This window comes from Cervus elaphus, chromosome X (assembly GCF_910594005.1).
Source record: "Cervus elaphus chromosome X, mCerEla1.1, whole genome shotgun sequence".
Lineage (NCBI taxonomy): Eukaryota > Metazoa > Chordata > Mammalia > Artiodactyla > Cervidae > Cervus > Cervus elaphus.
This window is the reverse complement of record NC_057848.1, coordinates 121,367,962-121,395,375: the sequence shown is the minus strand read 5'-3', so window position 1 is coordinate 121,395,375 and position 27,414 is coordinate 121,367,962. Positions and strand designations below refer to the sequence as shown.

Below are 27,414 nucleotides of genomic sequence, written 5' to 3'. Positions count from 1 at the left end.
AGAACGAAGTACTGCCCCAGGCTTCAGTAAATTTGAATGACCAACCAGTAGAGCCTGTAGCCCTATATGCCAGACTGGGGACCCCTGCCAAGATACCCAACACTTCCCCTGGCCATCCACTGTGTACAGGGGCTGGTTTGTGAAGTAACATCATCCTTGGGTGATGAGGAAAAGATATGTGGGATCTTCTTACCCCTGAAGTGCTGAATATATTCAGGAGTGAAATGTTCTCATCCCTTTTAGACCCTGGAGTAGGTATTTGTTTTCTCACCTTTCAAGGGAAATGGGCAGCCTTTGCCAGGATAAAATTGAGCAGCTTTGTTGTGTAGTCACTGAAACTGCCCCTTCCTCAGTCTTCAGAGGGTCCCAAGCCCAAGCAGGTGCCTTAAATCCTGAATCATGTCCTCCTATCAGGGTATCAAGTTACCAAGCCAGACTTAATCTTCATGTTTGGGAAAGAACACAGAGAAAAATCTAAAATTGCAAAGGTGAATGAGAACTAGAAAGATTGGGGATAACGGATGGTGGATGGAAGATTCTAGCTAGTGAAGAAGAGGTTCCTTTGACATGCCACAGACATGTCACACAACAGTATTCCTCAAAGGAGATGAGGTAGGACATGGATAGGAGTTCCTTAGATTAAATGGCCTCTCTATGCATCTTCCCCTACTCTTTGCTTAGCTTTGAGAAAGAACCCTGGGACTTCCCTAGTGGTCCAGTGGTTAAGAGTCCATCTTCCAGTGCAGGGACTCAGGTTCAATCCCTGGTTGGGGAATTAAGATCTCTCATGCTGTGGGGCAACTAAGCCTTCATGCCGCAACTATGGAGTGCATAGTTGGAGCACATGTGCTGCAACAAAGACCCAGTGCAACCAAAATTTTAAAAATAACATAAAATCAATATATAAAAAGAAAAAAGAACACTGCCTGCCTGCCGTGTTCTCAGGATGTTATCCCTGCCTCCTCCAGCTGAAACGAACTTTTCTCGATCATTCTCCCTTTCCCTGGCCTTTGCACTTTCCCTCTCTCCAGTTGTCATCAATTCCTTTCCTTACACAGACACTTAAAGAGCTGTCCTTACCTTTGTGACTTTCATTTCTTCTACTTCTCTCACCCTTGTGAGAAACCTCAAGGTGTTTTCTCCCTGTGTTTTAGTCAGATTCCACCCCATCCAAATTTAAACTTTCAAGGACTTCCATTATATGGCCCCATTGCTTGTTTCTCTCTGTTCCCCAAAATTGAAACTGTGGTGTCAGTTTTCTAGTTGTTTGCTGCCAGTAAAAGATAAACACTTTCTGTAATTTCAGCTTATATTAGCAAGTTTGCTAAATTCACTTATTCAGAACTTATATGTAGGTCCTTTGGGATTTTCTGTGTGTACATGTCATCTGCAGACACTGAGTTTTATTTATTCCTTTCCAGCCATTACTCCTTTTTCTTGCTTTATTTCACTGCCTAAGGCCTCCAGTACATTGTTGAATAGGAGTGGGCATAGCAGATATCTTGTCTCAAGACAAGCTTTTACCATATCACCATTAAGTCTTTGCAGTTTCTTTTAATGCAGCCCTTATCAGACTTAAGGAAGCTCTCTCTAGTCCTAGTTTGTTAATTTATATTTGGAAAGGGTGTTGAGTGTTATGAGATCCTTTCTCTAGATCTATAGAGGTCATTATATTTTTCTCCTTTATTAATTACATTATCAACTTTACTGTCAGAGATTTTTCATAATTCCTTGATGTTTATATTAATTAAATCTGTAGTGATATCCACTATATCATTCTGATTTGAAAATTTGTGTTTTCCTTTTTTTTCCTCCCTTGATCAGTCCAGGGTTTCTCACTTTATTAATCTTTTCAAAGAATTTGATTTTCTCTATTGCTTCATCACTTCTGAAGGACAAGAAAACAAGTGTGATGGAGGAAGCTCCTAAGAAGTGTTAAGCATAGGTAGTAAGTACGCTAGGAGCTTGAAATATGAGCAGATGTGTGAAGTACAGGTGATGAGTAAGCAAGCAGCTTTTGAGACGCAGGCAGAATTCCTAAGATGTGTTAAATATAGTCAGCAAGTAAGTTAATAGCTTGTAGAATGCATTAAAGAGAATAAATGAAATCTACTATGGAAGAAACAAGAGTTACTGAAATATAGGAATGTGAATATCAAGTCGATTTAGGGGAGGTGTCAGGGATACACTTGTCATAGGGCCTTGCCCTCTCTGCATGTTGTTGACATGGAGGAACTGTTCATTGAGCTGTGTGTCCTGATCATAGGCTGCTCCCATCCCATATACCTGTGGTCACCAATGGGGGACCTGGGGAAGCTCCTGAGACCACCTCCCACTTCTTCCCCTTAGTTCTCATCAACACAAGCTTCTGCATCACTGAGACTCTGAGACCCTACAGCCCAACTCCACAGATCCCCCTCACTCACCACACATAGCACCTGGCACTCACCTGGTCTGGTGGTCTGCCACACGTTGCCCACCCACACTCTTCCTCTATGCGCTTACTAAACACTCTGCCCCATTTTGCCATGAGCCTGACTGCTTTTCACTCTGCCCCATTCACCACTGTGCCTCATATTGTTTCCAATTTACTCCACTTGGTCCACATTTCCAATATCCACCCTGCCTGCTCAAACTACTCACTCCCATTCTCCCTGGCATTGCTTACATTCAACTGTTTGTTCTCCAGTAACTCACTCTATTGGATACTTCCATTTCTCTCTGCCCTTCCCTGTTCACCCCCACTGTCCCTCATCGACCCATTCCCATACTCAGCCCTTCATCGTCTCTCCCCTAATTCCATTCCATTTATCCACATTCTGCTGTTCATCCCCACTCCTTTGCCTCTGGGTCCCTGCCTCACTCACCTCTGATTACCTACATGGCCCATCACATCAGATTGCCACCTGGGCTCCAGGAAGCAGGAGTAAAAAATCAACCTGAAGTGGCAAGACCTGATCACCCCTTCCCATCCCACTTAAGGGTGACCTTTGATGGGCCAGAAACCCCAGGAATATTTTTCTATCAGCAGGAGGATGAAAAGCTTGTTTTTTAATTTTATTGAAGTATAATTGATTTACAATATTGTGTTAATTTCTGCATAGCTAAGTGATTCAGTTATACATACATGTATATATTCTTTTTCATATTCTTATCAGTTGTGGCTTATTACAGGATATTGAATATAGTTCCCTGTGCTATAAAGTTGGACCTTGTTTATCCATGCTAAATGTAATAGTTTGCATCTACTAACTCCAAACTCCCAGTCCATCCCTCCTCTTTCCCTTTTCTCCTTGGCATTCCCAAGTCTGTTCTCTATGTCTGTGAGTCGGTTTTGTATGTGCATGCTCAGTTGTGTCCAACTCTTTGCAACCCCAGGGACTGCAGCCCACCAGTTTCCTCTGTCCATGGGAATTTCCAGGCAAGAATACTGGAGTGGGTTGCCATTTCCTACTCCAGGGGATCTTCCCAACCCAGGGATCAAACCTGTATCTCCTGCATTGACAGGTAGATTGTTTATCACTGAGCCACCTGGGAAGCCCTAAGCTCCACCTTAAGCATATCTATATTTAAATGTTATGAAATCCTGTATCTGGAATCTGACTTCCTTTGAACAGTAACAGAACAAAACGTGTTGTTTAAAAGTTATTTTTTGAGAAGGTAGTACATCCACATAGTACAATTTTCAAAAGTTATCTCACTCCCAATTCTTTCCCTCCAGCCACCCACTTCCCCATCCCTTTCCCAGAGGTAATCAGGGTTCCCAGCTTCTTGTGTATCTTTCCAGAGATAGTTTATGCATATACACTCAATTGTGTATTTACCATTTATTCTCCTTTTTATATACAAATGGCAGCATAGTATTCTCACTATCCTGCACCTTGCTTTTCTCACCCAATAATGTATGTTGGATATCATCCCACATCACTAAACAAATGGTGTCCAAGTTTTCTTTGTATATTCTTTTTTTGTCTACCTGAAAGGTTGCTGTATGAACATTTCAGGATTCCAGGAGCCATGTGGAAAGCTTCCAACCTTTTGTTTTCACAAACAGTACATCACTGAATACCTCTGTATGTCCGTCTTTTGGTACATGCATGAATATATACAGTCCTAGAATTGGAACTGCTGGCTCAAAAGCCATGTGTGGTTTTGGTTTTGATTCTTTGGAATCATTCCTCCTTGAGTAAGTGCTGGAAGTTCATGTAGGGGAAGAAATGGGGCCATGTTCTAGGCAGATCGAGCTTTCCAACTGGATTTTTTTTCCCATTTGGTAGTTCTTTCAGACTTCTCCAGAGTCAGTAAATAGGGGCAGCTGTTGGGTTCTTCACAAGAACACTCCCTTCTCTTTCCCCAATCCCTACCAACTGCTCCTCTCACAAGTATAGACTACTTTCTGCAAATATGGCTTGTCTGAGCACTTCCTTGTTGAGGCCCCTGCCTGTCTCTCCTGAGACTTCCATATGGGTAGAGGAAACGTCCCACCTGCCCATGCTCTGTTACCACTGTTATGTATCTATATGGTCTTGCACTCAGGGTATAGCCTAAAACTTGGCTAAGAGTCCTTACTAGTGCTATCTCACATCTGCAGCCTTGACCACTCCTCTCTAGCCTTTGAAATCTCCTTGCACTGGTGCTTGATTTCCTCTGCCTCTGACAGCCCTCTCATCCGTTTTCAGCTATTTCCTAATTTTGTCAGATACAAAGTCCTTCCTTTTCCCCTTGTAGCTTCTGGGTGAAGACTGAGATGAAAAGAAAAAAAAGGCTAACTTTACTCTCTATATATTTAAACCAGAAGTCAGAATATACTTTTTAAATGTTTAATTAAACTGGCAAAAATGTCCTTCAGTGAACACAACTGCACCATCAATTCTCTAATGTGCAATGAGCTTGGACTTCCAAGAATGGCCTTTCCCATGGGCTTTCTTTCCTGTATGAGTTCTCTGATGTACAATAAGATTTGATTTTTGAGTAAAGGCTTTCCCACATTCTGTACACTTATAGGGTTTCTCTCCAGTATGAGTTCTCTGATGAACAGTGAATGTTGATTTTTCTCTGAAGGCTTTGCCACACTCAGTGCATGCATAGGGTTTCTCTCCTGTGTGTGTTCGCTGATGTATTATGAGCTGTGACTTCTGGCTGAAAGCTTTCCAACATACAGGACATTCATAGGGTTTCTCTCCTGTATGAATTCGCTGATGTATAATGAGCTTTGACTTTTCTCTGAAGGCTTTGCCACATTCATTGCATTTATAGGGTTTTTCTTCTGTATGTGTTCTTTGATGTATAATGAGATAAGATTTCTGGGAAAATGCTTTTTCACATTCATTGCATTCATAGGGCTTCTCTCCTGTATGACCTCTCTGGTGTAGCATGAGATAGGATTTCTGAGAGAATGCTTTCTCACATTCATTACATTCAAAGGGTTTCTCTCCTGAATGAGTTCTTTGATGTACACCAAGGTTTGACTTTTGGGTGAAGGTTTTCCCACACACATCACATTCATAGGGTTTCTCCCCTGTATGAGTTCGCTGATGCACAATGAGGGTTGACTTCTCGTTGAAAGACTTCCCACATTCCATACATTTATGAGGTTTCTCTCCTGTATGAGTTCGCTGATGTATAATGAGAGTTGACTTATCACTGAAAGTTTTCTTACACTCATTACATTCATGGGGTTTCTTTCCTGTATGAGTACTATGATGTATAATTAGATCAAGCTTCTGTATGAAAGATTCCCCACATTTGGTGCATTCATAAGTTTTTTCTCCTGTGTGGGTTTTCTGATGGACAATGAGGTTTGACTTCTGAGTGAAGGCTTTCCCACATTCATTACATTCATAAGGTTTCTCTCCTGTATGAGTCCTGTAATGTATAATGACAGTAGATTTTTCTCTGAAAGCTTTTCCACATTCTGGACACTCAAAGGGTCGCTCTCCTGTATGAGTTCTCAGGTGTATAATGAGCTGAGATTTTTGGCTAAAAGCTTTTCCACATTCTGTACATCCAAAGGGTTTCTCTCCTGTATGAGTTCTCCAATGTACAATGAGGTGTGACTTCTTGCTGAAAGTTTTCCTACATGCAGTACATTCAAAGGGTTTCTCTCCATTTTTAATTCTCTGATGTAGACTAAGACCCTTCTTTTGCCTGAGGGTCTTCCCACACTCTTTATATCCATAAGGTTTCACTCTGGGAGTTGTTTTCTCATATTCAGTATGGAAGAATAATTTTGCACATCCATTATCATGTTTCTTTCCCACAGAACTTCTACTATATAAGTCTAAATTATCTACCATATTATATCCAAATGATTCATATTTATGGGGCCTTTGTATTGAAGCAAAAAGGTTTGTACTCAGATAAAGTATGTTTCCAAGTTCATTATAGTCAAGGCCACTCTTACTGGTAATTGTTTTCTTGTCAGGGAATCCAACTTGCATCAGATATTTATCTTGGTCATCCTGATGCTGTCTCTCAATCTGTTCATCAACCTGGCAGGCTTCTTCTAGAAAGAAGTACAATAAACCACCTTTAAACTTTGACATTATGGAATGGACCTTCTTTAGAAATGTTTTGCCATATGAAAGCTGATACTGATATGTCATTTTAACAGAGTTCCTGGAGAGAGAATCTTGACCATCAAATCCTGTTATTTTACTTAACTCCCACTTGCTAGCCTTTTTGTTACCAAGAACAATCTTATCCTAACACTTCAGTCTTTCTTACTTCTACTTTTATATCACTCTGGGGACCTTACCACCCTTTTTATCTTCATTTATCATATGAACTCTTTTAACTATTTCTGATATACTACTTCCACCTAGATAGAAATGCAACACTGCGACTCATGGACTCAAATCTTCCAACAATCCTGAAATCCACATTTTCAATAAATGAGAAAGATCCAGAATAATTATCCTTACAAAAACAAAGAAACCTAATGATCTTTGCTGAATTTGGATTTTTGCATTCATCCTAATGATCTTTGCATTCATCCAAGTTTGCATTCACAGTTCTTCAATACCAACTTCTACTTCTGCCTATACTATTTCCACTAAAAACTACATCTATTATTAATTCAAATCCTTCCTCATGTTTCATCACCCACATAGCCCAGTCCTTCATGTTTTGCTATTTCATAATCTAGATAACTTTCAAGAAGCAGTTTAGTCTTTTCAAAAAAAGCTTACTCTGATCATCTTATATAACTTTCATTAACTTCTAAAGTAGTCAGTTATCTGTACCACTCATTTAGACAGTTAAAAGCACAAAGCCTTGCCTTTAATATATCATCAATTACAAGATGCATATTACTCCACATTTTAATACCACTGAATCCAGATTCACCTTACAATCAATGACATGTCATTAATTGGTGGCAAATTTTCTTTCTCAGTGGTGTGTTTTAAAATCAATGGTATCTTGGTCAGTAAATACTTTTTGCACATATATTGAATTTTTATTTTTTGTAGTTTAATTTTCTTCTCACCTATTCCTAAAATTTTATACAAAAAATTTCAAACATACAGAGGAGTTGAAAGAAGAGTACAGTAACTACTCATACTACCACTTAGATTTAACAGCAATATTTAAGATTAATACTGGATTTTAAAATGGATCATGCAGCTGTGGCTTCTCTTCCTATGACTTCCTTTCTTTCTATAGTAAAGCACTAGTTCTGAACTTGGCATGAACATCATAAAGAAAAGTTTTTACAAAATACATTTGATGGGACCCAAGCTCCACCAAGGATCTGCTGAATCTGGACCTCCTTAGGTGATAAGAAGCAACACAGCGCATGTGGTGAGGGCTGTAAGTTCTCTAGCCCAGGATCAAATCCTGGATCAGACTTTTACATGTTCTTTGACCTTAGGCATATTAGCTAATCTATTTGTATCTTACTTTCACATCTGGAAAACAGGAATTGTAACAGTATCCACCAAAATGTATGTCTATAGGATTAAATTAATTATAATAGGGCATGTATAGCACTTCAAATGTTTACTAGAACAACTACTACTATAATAATAGCTACTACTATTATGATTAAGAATCATTATACTATAAAAAGAAATAAGGGCTGTCTCAGGATATTTAACATGTTCTTGAATTAAATGAAAAAAAGATGAATAAAAATATACACAGTAGACTACCATTTTTCCATGGAGGAAATAAGTATTAAGTATATATTTAAAATAATATAGGCTCATACTGTAAAAAACAGTAGGATAAACTTTTAAATATTAATAAATGGTTACCTATGGGTAAGGAAAGGAAAGAGTAGGATGGAGAGGGAAAGAGGCTGGACTTCTTAGAATATACATTGTTTTCTAGATTTGATTTTGGAATCAAGTAAATATTTTACAAATATTTTATATAATCATAGAGCAAAACTGAAAATAAAAGGATTACCTAATAGTAATAAGTATCAACTCATTCTGTATTTCCTAACAACCATGCTAAAAATTCTTGATTCTCAATGGCACCAACATGATTAACTCAATTGAATCAACCCACTGTACACATTCTGCAGTCTCAGAATAATACTAACAATACTACCATCAGATGTAAAATTAACCAATTAAAATATTTTAAGCCCAGAATTTGATTTGGAAATATACATTTGAATACATGATGCATTTTCTCTTAAAAAATCTTTTACATAGTTCCTAGCTATGTCAATTTTTTAAAAAGCCTAGAAAACAATTCCCTACCATCCAAACTGTGGTCACGAAACATTACCACTAAAAAGAACCAAAGCTCCTTGGAAAAATGGCTGATTTCAGGGAAGGTATAGGAAATACATAATATGAGCCTGGAATATCTTGTAACAAAAGAAAGCTACCAAAGACTCGGGACCCAACTTAAAGGGGAATCCACTGGCCAGAGATGGAGCAGTTTGATTTATAATAAGGATAAGGCAATGGATCAAAACATAAAAGTGTTTAAATCCATAAGTCCATAAACGATACTCAAAAAAGACATATTAGGCACCTTTGAATGATGCAACAAAACCAACTCATTTTGAAAACTGGTAAATAAATAGAAAAATATATGTAACTCATATATAATCAAATACAGTTGACCCTTGAACAACACAGGGGTTAGGGGCACTGACCCTCTGCACAGTTGAAAATCCAATTGTAACTTATTGGCCCTCCATATAGGCAGCTCCTCCTCCAAGTCTGTGGTCCCATATCTGTGAATTCAATCAACCGTAGATTGTCTAGCACGGTACTATTAACATTGAAAAAGGCATAAAAGTGGACCTGCATGCTTCAAACCCATGTTGTTCAAGGGTCAACTGTTAACAGATGGAGGGCAATCCCTCTTTATGGAAGTATTCCAGCTAATCAACAAAGAAGGAAAAGTCCTTAAAAGTGCCAACTTACAAATGTAAAATGAATGATAGAAAATGCATAGTTTTTCCAACCATCTTAGTAATATAGTAAGTGCCCTACATATGAACCTTCAAGTTTCAAACTTTCAAAAGATGCAAATGAAAAAAAAAAAAAGGTGCAAATGTGCGTTCACATGTCCACTCACATAAGTCAGTGTAGTACCATATAGCTGATTGTGTTAGTTGGGTACCAAGGCTAACTTTGCTGGACTTATGAACAAATTGGACTTACAAATGTACTCTCAGAAAGGAACCTGTTCATATGTAGGGGACTTACTGTAATTGATTCAGGGAAGAATCATCAATGAACATTAAAACCACTGGGTAAAAAATTTTTGAGGAACAGGATGTTCAGAGTTTGGCAGTTCCACAAAATGTTAAACAGTTATCACATAGTCTAACAATTCCACTATGTATGTACTCACAAAAAATGAAAATGTACATTTCAAAACTTCTGCATGAATATTCATAACAGCATTATATTTAATACAGAAAAAGTGAAAATAACCTAAATGCCCATCAACAGATGAATGGATAAACAAAATGTGGGATATCCATACAATGAAATATCATTCCACCATAAAAAGGGATGACACATACTACAATATGAATGAACCTTGAAACATACAAATGAAAGAAACTGGACATAAAATTCCACATTTTGTATGGTTCTATTTATATGAAATGTCCAGAACAGGCAAAACTAGAGAGAGAAAGTAGATTAGTGCTTGCCAGGAGATGGGGGCTGGGGGATGGAGAGTGACTGATAAGGGACAGGAGTTTCTTTGAGGGGTGATAATAATGTTCTAGAAGTAGATAGTGGGGTTAGATAGAGTATTCTGTGAATATACTAGAAATCACTGAGTTTTTGAGTTTCACTTCAAAAGCATGAATTATATTGTATGTGTATTATATCTTAATAAAGATATTTTGAAAGAGAATCAAGATGCTTTAGGAGACCAACTCTGATAGGAATATCTAAACTGGATAGAATCAGGTAATCCAATCCAGAATTAGACCACTAGTGCCTAGGCCTGTGACTAATGTGGGCCTGGCTTCTGATGAGCAGTGAGAAATGAGAACAACAGAAGAGGCAGGCCTTGGGGCCAGGGGGCTGGCACTTATAAGACACCTGTATTACAGGTGTCTTATTCCCTGCACAGGGAAATGGGACTGTGCAGAAACTTATGGGTGAGCATCAACTTAAGGAGAGTGGCCTGGTGAGTGTAGAACAGGGGAGAAGGTGTTAGTCTTAGGTGTTGATATCCCTGTCCTCCATAAACCATCCCTGAGATATTCCTGAAAGTCATTTCACAGGCCCTCACCCCTGACTGACAAGCTGGGATCTCCTGCCCCCATAGCCTGGGTCAATGCCACTTACCTGGAAAGCTCCAAATTGGAATTTTTCCTTCTAGCAGGCATCGCTCTTCCACCTCCAATTTGAGGATGAGATCTGGTTTGGTAACATGATGCCCTGCTAATGAGAAATGAAAGCAATACCTCCTTGGTCTTCAGAGATTCTGAGAAAAAGGAAGGTGGAGTGTGGGGCAGTACAAGGGATGTATCACTTGACACAATGATAGTCAAACCAATTCACCTGGGTTTTGAGTTCCCAAACACCTTGTCAGGAAAGCAAAGGGGGAAAAGGAACTCTGATCCCTGGAATTTAATGTCAAACTCTTCTATAGTTCAGAGGCCTAACAAGTTTCCAACTTGAGAAAGGAAAAGGCATTCTGTGGGACAGAGTAATCATAAATAGCAAAATTACCTGAGGAAGCGATTCTTACCTACAGAGACCAGGTTGCTGTAGGTCTCCAGCATCACATCTCTGTACAGGGTCCTCTGTGGAGGGTTCAGGTACTGCCACTCCTCCTGGGTAAAATCCACAGCCACATCCTCAAATGTCATGAGTCCCTGTAACTGTATATTCTTTTATTTGAAAATGCTGACCACTGAATGATAAGGATGGGATAAATGTAAGGGAACTTCTGTTTGGGTTCCCAGTTCATGCTGATGACAATACAGGATGTCTGTCAAGTTACTGACCTACTTGGTGGGGGAAAAAAATCTCAAGTCATGGCTGAGAAACTATTATACTAAATAATAGAATATTTAAGACAATGTGGTATTAGAATAGACAAATAGTCCAATAGAATTAAAAAGATAATCCAAATGTGTAGGGACACCTGAGTAATGATAAAGTTGAAACTGCAAAATAGTGAGGAGAGGATGATATTTTCAAATAAATATAGATGGGTTACCAGATATCTATGTGGACCAAAAAAATGACATTTAACCCCTAACTCTCACCATACACAAAAATCAGCTACAGGTAAATTGTAAATCTAATATGAGAGGTAACACAATGAAGTATCTGGAGAATACTATAGGAAAATGTTTTCATAGGCTTAGGGTAGGGAAAATAAAAAACAAGACATGAAAAGCACTACTCATAAAGGAAAAGATATATGTTACAAGATTAAAAATACAGCAGTAAGAGAAGAGGAACTAAAAGAGCCTCTTGATGAGGGTGAAAGAGAAGAGTGAAAAAGCTGGCTTAAAACTCAATGTTCAATAAATGAAGATCATGGCATCCAGTCCCATCACTTCATGGCAAATGGATGGAGAAAAGTTGGAAACAGTAACAGACTTTATTTTCTTGGGCTCCAAAATCACTGCAGATGGTGACTGCAGCCACGAAACTAAAAGAAGCTTGCTCTTTGGAACAAAAGCTATGACAAACCTAGACAGTGTATTAAAAAGCAGAGGCATCACTTTGCCAACAAAGATCCATATAGTTCAATCCCTTGTCCAGGAAGATTCCACATGCCACAGGGCAACTAAGCCTGTGCATCACAACTACAGAGCCCACCTGCTACAACTACTGAAGCCTGCATGCCTAGAGTCCATGCTCTGCAACAAAAGAAGCCACCACAATGAGAAGCCCATGCACTGCAACTAGAGAAAGCCTGTGGGTAGCAACAAAGTCCCAGCACAGCCAAAAAGAAATAAAAAATTTTAAATGCATACCAAAAATTTAAAAAAAAAAAAAGAATATACAGTACTGTTAGAAAAGATACAGCAGTAAAAAGGTAAGTATAGATGGGGAGATTATCTTCAGCTTTCATAAGTGATAAAGGGTTCTTATCTGGAATATATAAAATAACCCCTACAAATCAAAAGAAACACAAACAGCACAGAAAAATAGACAAGAGATGTGAATACTAAAAAGAAAAACATATGAACATATGTTCTGTGAACATAAGAAAATGTACTTAACCCCATTAGCACTCAGGTAAATGAAAATTTAAGCCCCATTGAGACACCACTTGGCACTCACCAGAAACATAATTACATGATTAAAATGCCATAAAACTGTGTGGACATGGGAACTCTCACACACTGTTAAAAGGAATGTAAAAACGGGTATAACTGCTTGGGAAAACAGTTTGCATTGTTTACTAAAGTCAATGACTGCAAATACTATGACCCAGCAATTCTACTCCTACATACACACCTTAGAGAAAATCGGGCACATGTACTCTAGAAAACAAGTACAAGGATGTTCACAGGAGGACTATTTGTAATGCTAAATTGTAGGAAAAACCCAAATGTCCCTCAGCAATACAATGGGCAAATTGTGGCACAATCTTTCAAAGGAATACTATGTGGTAATGAAAAGGAATGAACTACAACTGCACATCCAACACAGATGAATGTCACATATGTACTAATGAGCAAAAGAATCCAAACACAGAAGAGCACATACTACATGATTCTGTTTATATACAGTAAGAGAACAGGCAGGCCTAATCCATGCTGTTAGAAGTTAGGACAGTGGTTACCTTTGGGGCTGGTATTGATTGGAAGAGAGCATGAAGGGGGATTTGGAGGTCCTGATTATGTCCTAATCTTGACCTTGTTTCCAGGAGTGGCTCCACAGGGTGTTCACTTTGTCATAATTCATCAAGCTGTACACTTATAAACCATATTTCATGTATGTCATAATTAAATGTATTTTATACCTTTATACTTAAAATTATTTTTGACAAGTGCAAAGACACTTTGATGGAAAATGGGAGTTCGCATTTCAACAAATGGTATTGGAACAACTGACTATCCATATGCAAAGAAAAAAAAAGAACTTCAACCATATACCTCCAACATACATAAAAATTAACTCAAAAATGGATCACATGGAGAAGGAAATGGCAACCCACTCCAGTATTCTTGCCTGGAAAAGTTCATGGACAGAGGAGCCTGGCGGGCTGCAGTCCATGGGGTTACATGACTGAGCATGTATGCACGAGGGTGGAGGGAGATGGGGTGGTAGCAATAAAGTGGTAGAACTAAAAAAATAAAATAAAATGAGAAAAAAAAGGATCACAAACCTAAATGTAAAATCTAAACCTAAAAAAATTTTAGAATAAAATATAGGAGAAAATCTTTTTAACCTTAGATTTGCCAAGTATTTTTCTGATGTGACACCAAAACTCAAGACACTGTTAAAAGAATAAAAACCCATGAAATGGGAGAAAATATTTACAAATTGTACATCCGACAAAGAAGTTGTATTGAGAATACATAAGAACTAGAACTCTCAAAACTTAAAAAAAAAGCCAAGAGACATACTTTATCAAAGTTAAATGGCAAATAAGCATATACCAAGATGCTCAACATCTATAGCCATGAGGAAACCAAATCAAAACCACAATGAGCTACCACTACATATGTATTAGAATGGGAAAAAACATGACAATGGCAAGTGCTGGTGATGATGTAGAATAAACAAAGTCTCATTTATCATAGATAGAAATGCAAAATGGCACAGACACTTTGGAAAACAGTTTTCCAGTTTCTTATGAAGTTAAGCATATACTTCCATAGTATCTACAATCCAACTCACAGGTTTCTTTACCCAAGTGGAATGAAAACTTATGTAAATCCCAAATCCTGTACATGAACATTTATAAAGCAGCTATATTTGTAATCACCAAAATATGTAAATAACTCAAATGTTATTCAACCTGTGAATAAACTGTAATATATATAATGTAATCCAACTCAACAATAAAAATGAAAGAACTAATGATACATGCAAAAACATGGGTGAACCTCAAATGTATTATACTAAGTGAAAGCAGCCAGACTCAAAAAGCAACATACTATATAGTAGTAGTAGTGTTAGTCGCTCAGTCGTATCTGACTCTTTGTGACCCCATGGACTGTAGCCTATGAGGTTCCTCTGTCCACGGCATTCTCCGGGCAAGAATACTGGAGTGGGTTGCCATTCCCTTCTCCAGGGGATCTTCCTGACCTGGGGATTGAACCCAGGTCTCCTGCATTGCAGGCAGATTCTTCACCATCTGAGCATACTATATGATTTCATTTCTATAACATGGGAAAGGCAAAACTATAGAGACCAAAAATATATCAATGATTACTAGGGACCAGGGTGTGGCAAGGGGTGAACTACAAAAGGGAAATATAGTTGACCCTTGAACAACACAGGTTTGAACTACATAGGTCCACTTATATGCAGATTTTTTTTCAATTAAACATACTGGAAAAATTTTGGAGATTTGCAACAATTTGAAAAACTCACATAAACTGTGTGCACTAGAAATATAGAAAATATTAAGAAAAAGTCTTGAAAAAATAGTATATATGTAGATAATATTCTATCCTTGCATAGACATAAGGTGATTTTTTTTTTTTTTTGGCCACACTATGTGGCTTGCAGGATCTTAGTTCCAGGTCATGGAGTTGAACCCCGGGCCCTCAGCAGTGAAAACTCAGAGTCTTAACCAGAAAGACTGATGTGAGGTACTCCTCTCTGTTTCGCCTAACTCAGAACTCAGGCCAAAAAGCAGTAGGCATTGCTCTAAAAGACTGCAAGACAAACTAACAACCCAGAGATGCCTGGGGCCAAAGATTACAGTCCAGACAGAGAACAGACTGCCTAAGGCCTGAGATTCTGTGGGAAGTTAGGATATTCAAAAATACCCATATACAGGGAAAGGTAGAAAGCCACATACATGCCCAGGACAGGACTTAGGCTCACAAAAGACATGAGAAGACTAACTGCTCTAATTCTTCATGAGCATAGAAAAATGAAAAGCTTCCAAATTCTTACATGAATTGAATGTAAAATTGACACATAAACCCATTTAAGATTGTACAAAATAGGAAAATGCAGACTAATCTCACTTATGAACAACAGTGCAAAAATCCTCAATAAAATACAGCTGATCCTTGAACAACTGAAGGTTAATCCCCATATAACTTATACTGGCCCTCCAAATCAGAGGTTCTTCCACATCTGTGGATTCAACCAAGTCCACAGGACTGTGTAGTACTGTAGTACTCACTATTGAAAAAATCCACATGTAAATAGACCTGAACAGTTCAAACCCACCTTGTTCAAAAGTCAGCTGCATAAGCAAACAATAAATCCACATTAAGACAATAATACATTGTGACCAATTAAGATTTATTCCAGCCATACGATGATAGTTCAATACTAGAATATTCATTAACATAAATCACCATTAAACAGACCTAAAGAAAAAACTTATATGAATATAACTAATATAATAAATGCTAATACAAAAATATTGAAACAGAATTCAATACCCAATCCTGATAAACAAAACAGATTGGAATAAATGATAATTTCCTTAAAATAACCAAAGATAGATAAATATTGATAGATAGGAAGGAGGGAAGGAATGAAGGAAGGATTGGAATGGAAGGAAGAAGGAAAGGAAGGAAGGAAAGGCAAATTGGAATGGAAGTAAAGAAAGGATGGACAGAGGGATGAACTGGACTGGAAGGAAGGACAGAATGTATATTTTGCATAGGGGCCTTGGATCACCAAGGATAATGTAATGATGTGATTTAGGGTTGGGGCTGGCTACACCAGAAAGATCAACCACATGATTTAGGGTGGGGGCTTTGGGTCACTCCCAGAGGGGCTGGAGAGAGAGAGCAGCCACATGGACAATCATGCCTATAAAATGAAGCCCTAATTAAAAACTCTGAACACTGAGGCTCACAAGAGCTTCTCTGGTTGACAGAATTCCATGTGTACTACCACACATCAATACCAATTACACAAAGTCATGCATCTTGACTCCAGGGGGAGAGAAAAATGGAAGCCCCACGTTTGGTACTTTCTGGGGATCTGCCCTATATACTTCTCTCTTTGGTAGGTTCCAATCTGTGTCCTCTCCCTGTAATAAGCCATAGCCATAAGTATTACTGCTTTCAGTGAGTTCTCTGACTTCCTCCAGTGAACTGTCAAACCTAAGCGTGACCTTGGGGACCCCCAAACTTGCAAGTGGTGTCAGAAGTGAGTGTGGTCTCTTATCAGGACAGTTTTCTCTAACTTCAGAGTTGTCCAACTCTTGACAGATAGAATGACACAAGGTCACAAAGATGCAGTTATCCCTAAGTTAATTTATAAATTTAATGTGATCCCAATTTAAAACACAAGCTTCTTAATGGTACTAAACAAGGTAGTACTAAAGATCATATCAAAAAATAAATATGCAAGAATAGCTAGAAAATTTCTGGAAAAGAAAAAGCAGAAAAATTTCTGCTTCAGGGAGGAAGCAGCTCTACCAGATACCAAAACATATTTTGATACAGGCATTCTATCAAAGCATAGGGTTCGAAAGACCCACTTTTTAATTAATGGTGCTGAGTTAACTCGAAAGCCATTTTGGAAAGACTAGATTGGAGCCACACCTCATTGCATAAGGTATAAACACCAAATGGATCAGAGACCTAAATGTAAAAAAATGCAACTAATCAAAGTACTAGAAGAAAGCATAGGTGAATGTCCATATAACCTGGATGTTGTTGTTGTTTTACTCACTCAGTGGTGTCCGACTCTTTGCGACCCCATGGACTGTAGCCCGCCAGGCTCCTCTGTCCATGGGGATTTCCAGGCAAGGATACTGAAGTGGGTTGCCATTTCCTTCTCCAGGGGATCAAACCCACATCTCCTGCAAGTCTCCTGCATTGCAGGAGGATTCTATACTGCTGAGCCACCAGGGACAGAGAAAGACTTTCTAACTATGAATAAAAATCCAGATATAATAAAAGATTAATAAACATAACCACAAAATACAATATAAAAACACTTTATAGTGCAAAAACCACTACAATATTGTAATTAGCCTCCAACTTATAAAAATAAATGGGAAAAAATGCAAAAAAAAAAATAAACACTTTGATAAGACCGAGGACAAAGCAGGGGTGAAATCTGTTGCAACATATATCACAAATAAAGACTGGTATAACATATATCACAGATAAAGATTAATATCCTTAACATATAAAGAACTCTTGAAAATCAAGGGGGAAAAAAGGACAAATACCTGACAGAAAATCAGGCAAAAAATGTAATACAATTAACAAGAGAAATAAAAATATCTCTTAAATATATGAAATTATATTCAACTTTACTCATAATAATAGAAATGGCAATTAAAACTAGAGATACCATTTCTTACTTAGCAGATTGGAAAAAGTTTAAAAGCCAGACAACATACTCTATTGGTATAGTCACAGAGAAACAAGGCACTATCATACATTGTTGGTAGGAATATAAAAGAGTATAACTCATATAGAAGGGAATTTAGCAATATCTAATCAAGTGTATTTACCCTTTGATCAGCAATGCAACCTGTAGAAATTTATATAGAAGATATACCTGAATGAAAAGGAAACAACTTATGCACAATACATTTCATTTCAGCATTATTCTTTTTAAAATTTTATTTATTTATTTGGCTGTGCTAGGTCTTAGTTGTGGCATGTGGGATCTAGTTCCCTGACCACGGATCAATCCAGGGCCCCCTGCACTGGAAGTGCAGAATCTTAGCCACTGGATCACCGGGGAAGTCCCCAGCATTATTCTTAATTGCAAAATACTGGAAACAACCAAAATTCACATGTACATAGGAGAATGACTGAACAAACTGGTGCATCCATTAATGGAATACTATGCAACTGAAAAAATGAATGAAACAGAAATTGAACAATCCTCAAGTTCATATAAAAGTCACAAAAGACCTGAATAGATAAAGCAATCTTGAGAAAGAAAACAAAGCCGCAGGCATCACACTCCGTAGTTACAAATAAACTGTATTCAAAGCTATAGTAATCAAAATAGCTTGATTTGATTGAATCAAAATAGTAATCAAAATACTTGCATAAAAACCGACACATAGATCAATGGAACAGAAGGCCCAGAAATAAACCCATGCATATATGGTCAATTAACTTATGACAAAGGAGCCAAGAATATACAATGTGGAAAAGATAATCTCTTCAATAAATTCTAAAATAAATTCTGTTGGGAAAATTGGACAGCTACATGCAAAAGAATGAAACTGGAACACTATCTTATACTACATGCAAAAATTAACTCAAAACGGTTTAAAGACTTGAATATGGGACCCAAAACCATAAAATTCCTAGAATAAAACATAGGTGGTAAGCTCCTTGATATCAGTTTCAGCAGTGATTTTTTTGGTTAATAAAAAAATCATTGATTTAATGATTAACACCAAAAAGCAAAGGCAACAAAAGCAAAATTCAACAAATAGGACTACATAAAAATAAAGCGCTTCCATACAGCAAAGGAATCCATCAAGAACATGAGAAAACAACCTACCAAACAGGAAAAAACTTCTGCAAATCATATAAATTGTAAGAGGTTAATATTGAAAATATATAAAGAACTCACAACTCAGTATCAAAAATAAACCCAGTATCAAAAAGAAAACAATTAAAAAATAAGCAGGGAGTTTTCCCTGGTGGTCCAGTGGTTAAGTCTGCCTGCCAATGCAGGGAACATGTGTTTGATTCTGGTCTGGGAAGATTCCACATGCTGTGGAGCAACTAAGCCCATGCACCTCAATTACTGAGCCCTCGCTCTAAAGCCCCTGTTCTACAAGAAAAGGCACTGCAGTGAGAAGCCCATGCATCACAACTAGAGTGTGGCCCTCACTGGCCGAAACTGGAGAAAGCCCGGGTGCAGCAATGAAGACCCAGTCATAAATATTTTTTTAAATCAAAACAAAAATAAGCAGAGGATCTGAAGAGACATTTTTTCAAAGAATACATTCAGATGGCCAACAGGCACATGAAAAAATGCTCAACATCACTAATCATCAGAGAAATGCAAATCAAAACCACAATAAGCTATCACTTCACAACTGTCAGAATGGCTATTATCTAAAAGATAAGCAATAGCAAGTGTTGGCAAGGATGTGGAGAAAAGGGAATCCTCATGCACTGTTAGTGAGAATGTAAATTGGTGCAGCCATTATGTAAAATAGTATGGGGGTTCCTCAAAAAATTAAAAATAGAATTATCATATGATCCATCCATTCCTTTCCTGGCTATTTATTCAAAGGAAACAAAAACACTGACTGGGGAAGATGTATGCACCTCCATGTTCACAGCAGCATTATTTACAATAGCCAAGACATGGACTTTACCTAAGTGTCCACTGAAGGATGAATGGATACAGAAAATGTGATAGACACACATATACAAATGGAATGTTATTCAGCCACAAAAAAGGAGCGCTTGCCATTTGTGAACATGGATGGATCTTTAGGGCATTATACTAAGTGAAGTAAGTCAAGAGAAAGTTAATACCATATGATCTCACTTGTATGTGGAATCCAAACAAACAAAAGAAGCCTCATAGACACAAAAAACAGATTGGTAGTTACAAGACGCAGGTGGTGATGGGTGGGGATAGACAAATAAGTAAAGGTGGTCAAAAGGTACAAACTTCCAGTTATAAAATATCTATAAGTAAGTCCTGGGGATGTAATGCACAACATGATGACTACAGTTAATAATACTGTATCATATATTTAAAAATTGCTAACAGAATAAATCTTGAAAGTTTTCATCATAAGAAAAAAATGAGTAACTGTGGTGATGAATGTTAACTAGACTTACTGTGGTGATCATTTTGGAATATACACAAATATTGAATCATTATGTTGTACATCTGAAACTAATGTATATGTCAATCATATCTCAATTAAAATGAATGAGGACAGTATTTGTAAACATACATGGAGCAATTTCCAGGATATATTGTTAAGGGAAAAAAGCAAAGTGCAAAAGAGTCTATAAATAAAGTATACTACTTTTTTGAGTAATATGAAAGGGGAAATCATCACATGAGTACATCATGCAAAATGCCAGGTTGGATGAAGCACAAGGTGGAATCAAGATTGCCGGGAGAAATATCAATAACCTCAGATATGCAGATGACACCACCCTTATGGCAGAAAGTGAAGAAGAACTGAAGAACCTCTTGATGAAAGTGAAAGAGGAGAGTGAAAAAGTTGGCTTAAAACTCAACATTCAGAAAACTAAGATCATGGCATCTGGTCCAATCACTTCATGGCAAACAAATGGGGAAACAATGGAAACAGTGACAGACTATTTTGGTGGGGGGGGGCTCCAAAATAACTGCAGATGGTGACTGCAGCCATGAAATTAAAAGATACTTGCTCCTTGGAAGAAAAGCTATGATCAACCTAGACAGCATATTAAAAAGCAGAGACATTACTTTGCAAACAAAGCTCCGTCTAGTCAAAGCTATGGTTTTTCCAGTAGTCATGTATGGATGTGAGAGTTGAACTATAAAGAAAGCTGAGCGCCTAAGAATTGAGGCTTTTTTGAACTGTGGTGTTGGAGAAGACTCTTGAGAGTCCCTTGGACTGCAAGGAGATCCAAACAGTCCATCCTAAAGGAAATCAATCCTAAATGTTCCCTGGAAGGACTGATGCTGAAGCTGAAACTCCAATACTTTGGCCACCTGATGGCGAAGAACTGACTCACTAAAAAACCCTGATGCTGGGAAAGATAGAAGGTGGGAGGAGAAGGGGATGAAATGAGATGGCTGGATGGCATCACTGACTCGATGGACATGAGTTTGAGTAAGCTCCGGGAGTTGGTGAGGGACAGGGAAGCCTGGCGTGCTGCAGTCCATGGGGTGGCAAAGAGTCAGACCCAACTGAGTGACTGAACTGAACTGAAAGGGGAAATTTTTAAAATATACCTTTATCTGCTTCTTTAAAAAAGAAACGTTATAAGCATAAATCAGAAACTAACAAGACTGGTTATCTCCAAGGTAGAATGAGAATTGGGTATTAGGTACAGGAAGAGGTGACAATTCTGTGTATATATTTCTGTCTTCAAATCATATTAACATTTTATATATAGTATAAAATAAGGATAAAGTTAAATCAACAAAGATGGAAAGAAATAAAATAACAATGGAATACAAACAGAAAAAATGAACCTAACTGTATACCAAATAAATAACATAACCACACTATATAGGAAAAAATCAAAAGGAAAAATTAATTCATGTAACTTCTAAACAGAGTACTTTGATTACATATCCTCAGTATAAAAGGCATGCAGTTTGTGTACTGTACTCAATAGGTTGATTTTTCACAGGTGTGTAGGAATTCTGATTCTATCTTCTGTATATTGTAAGACTAAGAAAATGAATCAATATATTGATGCTAGGAGCCAGTCCCCTCACTGTTAGTGAAGGGAGATGCAAATATGGAGTAAGAGAGGTCTAGGAAGATTCCTGGGATATTGCATAAATTCAAGCTATGCATGTATGTATGTGTGTGTATACACAGACATACAGAGACACAGTTCACTGAAAAGACCTAGAAGTAATAATGCTCCAAAAGCAATGAGCACACCTACCACCCAGATTTTGATTTCTATATATAATTATTTACTAACAGGAACCAGTGCTGCTTGGAGAAATGGATGATTCTAGGTCTGGGGTAGGAAAAGTAAAAAAGATGGAAGCTGGAAAATCTTATTATGTTGGCACTAAGGTGGTGCTCAGAAAAGTATCAGGATGTGACAAAAGGACACAAAAGCCAGCTTAGGGGATCCCCCTGGATAACTCAGGGGCAAGTGAGCAGCAAAATAAACAATGACAATTATAATACATTATAATCTACTGAAAAAGTTAAAATCCATAAAAATTAAAATTCTGTATTAATGATATAAATAAAGAAGAGGGAGCCCCACCTCCTAACACCATCACTGACCTTGGGCATTAGGATTCCAACGTGAAGTTTGGGGGCACACAAACATCCAGACCATAGCAAAGGTCAACAAACAAAAATCAATCATATTTCTATATACTGGCAGTGAATACCTGAAACTGAACTTTTAAAAACAAAACCACTTGCGGTGGCTTAAAAAATGAAGCATGCCATATTGTTGTGGAATGAACTGTGCCCCCCCGAAAATTCTTAAGCTGAATGCCCAAACTCCCAGTGTGACTGTATTTGGAGACAGAGTCTTTAAGAAGGTAATTAAGGTTAAATGACATCATAAGAGTGGGACCTGATCCAACAGGATTGGTGTCCTAAAAATAGGAAGAAACACCACAGCTCCCTCTCACTCTGCAGATACACAAAGGAAAGCCTATGTGAGGACAGTGAGAAGGCAGCTGGCTATAAGCCAGGAAGAATGTCCTCACCAAAACCAACTCTGATCTGGGATTTCTAGCCTCCAGAACTGTGAAAAAATAAATTTCTGTTGTTTAAGCCACCAAGTCTGTGGCATTCTATGACAGCCTGAGCAGACTGATACACATATAGAATCTGTATGTTGAAAATTACAAAATGTTGATGGAGTCAGTAAATGAAGATCTAAATAAATAAATGGAGAGGTAAATAAATACTGTGTTCATGGACTGGAAGACACAACATAATAAAGACATCAAGTCTGCCCAAACTGATCTATAGGTTTAACTCAATTCCTATCAGAATCCCAGCAAGATCATTTTTAGACATGTAAACAAGATTATTCTAAAATGTACATATAAAGACAAAGGCACAAAAATAGCCAAAAAAGTTGAAAAGGTAGAATAAAGTTGGCGAAATCATACTACTTGATTTCAAGACCTATCATAAAGCTGCAGTAATGAAGACAGTGTGGTACTGGTGGAGGATTAGATACACAGATCAATAGAACAGAAGACAGTCCAGAGACAGATCCCACAAATATGGCCAACTGATTTTTGACAAAACCATAAAATCAATTCAATGGAGAAAAGATGGTCCTTTCAACAAATGGGGGTTAGAACAAATAGAAATCCATTTGCAAATTTATGAACCATGACCTAATTCTTATGCCTTACATAAAAATTAACACAAAATGGATCTTGAGTCTAAATCTTGAGTAAACCTAAAATTATAAATATTATAGGAGAAAATCTTCATGACCTAATGTGATATTGTGATTCATAATAAGAAATGCATTTTTGGTCTTAGCTCCCAAATTCTGGCAGAAAGAGCTCCTGAAAGGCTTGGAGTATCTCAAGCAAGGAAAGCAATAAAAGTGTCTTTTGGTATGTAATGAGATGACTTTAGGACCCCACCTAAGAAGGGGGAGCTGGTGACCAGCCATGTGATTAGAGGACTGGAAGTTTTACTCCCGCCCCCCAACCTTGGGGATGGGGAGAGGGACTGGAGGTTAAATCAAAAGTCAATTGCTAAATAAATAACAACAACAAAGCCAATGGCCAATGAGTTAATCAATCATGCCTATGTAAAGAGTTCAGTTCAGTTGCTCAGTTGTGTCCAACTCTTTGCAACTCCATGGACTGCAGCACGGTAGGCTTCCCTGTCTGCATAAAAATCCAAAAGGACTGGATTCAGAGAGCTTCTGAATTGTAAACACATGGAGGTGCTAGGAGAGTGACACACCTGGACCTAGAGAAGGTATGGAAGCTCTTCCCCATATATTCTGCCTTTACATATCTCTTCCATCTGCATGTTCATCTGTATACTTTAATATATCCTTTAATAAACTGGGAAACATGTTTCCCTGAGTTCTGTGAGCCACTCTAGCATATGAATCTAACTCGAAGAGGGGGTCACTGGAAGCTCTGATCAACAGCTAGTTGTACAGAAGCACAGGTGATAAGCACTGGGCTTTTGACCGGCATCTTAAGTTGGGAGGTGGGGCAGTCTTGTGGAACTGAGCCCTTAACCGATGGGATCTGACACAATCTCCAGGTAGACAGTGTCAGTATTAAGTTGTAGAACACCCAGCTGGTGTCACAGAGATTTGCTTGTTGTCGGGGGAAACCGCCACACATTTGGTGACCAGAAGTATCAGAAGTGTTATTTGTGAGAGTAAAGGAAAACTTATGGGAGTGACACAGTAGGAAAGAACTCCACATAGGAGATACAAGACTAGAGTTTTTCCATTTTAATTAGGGTGAGGCAAAGAGTTCTTAGACCTGACACTGTTAGGGGAAGCACATTGACTGAAACTGCCCACCCTGGTCAGGCACCATAGTAACCATTTGCATGAGTTGTTTTACAACAGGAGGTCCTGCTAAGGAGCACGGAACTAATAAGCCACCACCAACCAGAAGAGTTCGGGAAAAGTCAAAAGGAGACACCACATGTCCGACCTTCCAGAATCCTTCTCTCTGGCATCCATCTTGGCTGAACAAGGGCATGCACCACCAGGAAGGACTCTGAGTCAGAAAGATTGGCTAAAGACAACCCAGAAACTAATCCCATCACCATAAAACCGAAGACTGCAAGCCATGTGGCAGAGCTGTTCTCCTGGGTTCCCTTACCCTACTGCTCTCCACCCGGGTGCCCTTTCCCAGTAAAATCTCTTGGTTTGTCAGCACATGTGTCTCCTCAGACAATTCATTTCCAAGTGTTGAGCCCAGTTTCGGGCCCTGGAAGGGGTCCCCCTTCTTGCAACAACACCAAAAGCACAACCCATAAAGGAAATAGCTTATAAAGTGGACATTTTCAAAATTAAAAATTCTTGCTCTATGAACAACATGATTAAAAGACAAGCCACACACTTGAAGAAAATATTTACAAACCATGTATCTGACAAAGGACTTGTACACAAAATATACAAAGAACTCTCAAAACTCAATTGTGAGAAAAACAATCCAATTTAAAAATGGGCAGAAGACTTGATCAGATGCTTCACCAAAGAAGATATGCAAAAAGTAAATAAGCCTATATAAAGATATTCAATATCACTGGTCATTAGAGAAATGCAGATTAGTCTGTGATTGAAGACAACTCCACCACCCAAAGGAAGATTCAGCAAAGAAATGACTTGAAAGGCAATTGCAGGAAACCTTTACTTCCCTGAGGACCTGATGAATAGTAAATGGAGCCAGATTTCCTCTGGCTGCCAGAGGCTCAAAGAGAAATTTGCAACTCAACTAATATTGTAATGCGTAACTGTCCGTTACACCCTAAGTCTTGTGTTTACACCCTAAGTCTTGTGTCTACATTTTAATTTGGCCTTTGCTGTCTCTCATTTTCCCTGATATTAACACTTGTTTATAAATAATCTATTTTATGTTTGAGATTCCTACATCGTTGAACACATTCATGGTAAAATAAAAGGAAGAGACAACATCCTTACCTGGGGTTCGGCCATTCCCTCCTCTTCTTGGGAAGAAACAAGAGATGTGTGAAGACTGAGCTAGAAGAGTGGAGAAGTGTACAGCATATGAGAGACTGCATCAGGCTTCCAGTGCCCAGAAATATCTGCCTAGAAATCCCCTCACACCAGCTGGGCACGTGGCTGCTCTGTGGAAGTTTGGGAAACCATGTGGTTTTAACAACCACTTGTGTATTCTTGAGTCTTTTTCTCATGCGAAAACAAAAGTTTTCTTCTGTAGATATACTTGTGTACTGACTCAGAAATTGTATTTCTAGGTATTTTCCTTAATTAAATAAATAATGGATCACAATTTCTCTTTAAATAGTTTCATCTCAGCACTGACTTTAACAATGCCAAACTTATGATCCATAATAAGGGATTAAATTCTATTATTTATATTAGCTATTATAGCTATTAAAAGCTATTATAGCTATTAAAAATAATCTTGTATGGAACTGTACACTTATTACCTGTTTATTTTTCTGTACATGTATCTAAATTACAAGTATTTTAAATGTTATACGATAAATTTTTAAGCTGAATCATAGTAACTTCTAAATGAAAAAAAGGTAAGTTATGAAACTGCAGGAACCCATGCGCTAAATGTTTAAAAATGCATACACCTCATACACACTAAAAAATGTCAAGAATTACAATATAAATATAGGGGCATAAATTAGTTCCTTTTTATTTTCTTCTCCTCTCATTGCTAATCAATCTACAATGCAAATATTACCTACTTTTAAATCCCAAAAAGAAACTGAACTTTAAAATTATTATTCCCATGCGTTTTAAGCCAGATCCCCCCAGACTCCACACCACCAGTCCCTGCCCAACCTTCCCAAGCCCCAAACTCTGGGCGAGGCCCTTTACTGGGTGAGTACTCTCAGGTACCTCTTCTTGCTTCTCCTCACCTCACTGGGGCCGTCTTGCCCAGGAGTCAGAAGGAAGCCCTCGGGTGCAGATTCACTTCAACTGGAACATTCAAAACTGGCCCCTACCTAGGGGGCTCGGAAAAGGGGATACAGGCAGGAGAGGTGGGGGCGCCTAGGCAGAAGCTTGAGGATGCGTATAAACCCTTAGCGCAGGTCACTGTGCTAGAAAATGTGTAAAAGTCAATATTTAGTAAGCCCCATTCAACCCTGACTAGCCCCATAACTTTGTCTACAACTGAGCCCACAAACCCTCATTCGCTGACCTCTTGGTCCACCATCACTCACCCCACAACCTCCCACGTCAATGACCCCCCAAACCCGATGCATTCGTTCCCCAGAACTCGCCATCACTCAGCCCATCATCCCTACCACTCGCCCCCTCAACCTCTTTCTCGACAACAGATTTTCTGCTCGGTGCAGAGGTTACGAGAACTAGCCCCGGAGAAGCACTTCCGCTTTGGGACCAACTCAGGCTCCGCAGCCCACAGGGCTGCAGTGGCCGGGTGTGCGCACGCTCAGTGGGGCCTTTGAGCCCGCATCCGCCAAGAGTCA

The 27,414-nt window shown here is 38.4% G+C and overlaps 1 protein-coding gene across 5 annotated transcripts; it reads right to left on the bottom strand.

Moving 5' to 3' along the window:
• Nucleotides 1-3,634: 3,634 nt before the first annotated feature.
• Nucleotides 3,635-27,414, bottom strand: ZNF182 (zinc finger protein 182). 5 transcript variants are annotated; one of them, XM_043895197.1, is made up of 6 exons: nucleotides 27,232-27,414; nucleotides 26,842-27,024; nucleotides 25,907-25,966; nucleotides 11,188-11,272; nucleotides 10,782-10,874; nucleotides 3,635-6,505 (listed from the first exon to the last, which is right to left on the bottom strand). In XM_043895197.1, exons 3-6 carry the CDS (start codon nucleotides 25,919-25,921, stop codon nucleotides 4,875-4,877), a joined length of 1,824 nt encoding a protein of 607 aa, XP_043751132.1. In that variant the 5' UTR covers nucleotides 25,922-25,966; nucleotides 26,842-27,024; nucleotides 27,232-27,414; the 3' UTR covers nucleotides 3,635-4,874. The 5 variants fall into 5 exon arrangements, with proteins under 5 accessions (XP_043751132.1, XP_043751130.1, XP_043751131.1 ...); XM_043895195.1 differs by having other exon boundaries at nucleotides 11,188-11,320; nucleotides 27,232-27,413; XM_043895196.1 differs by having other exon boundaries at nucleotides 10,782-10,877; nucleotides 27,232-27,413.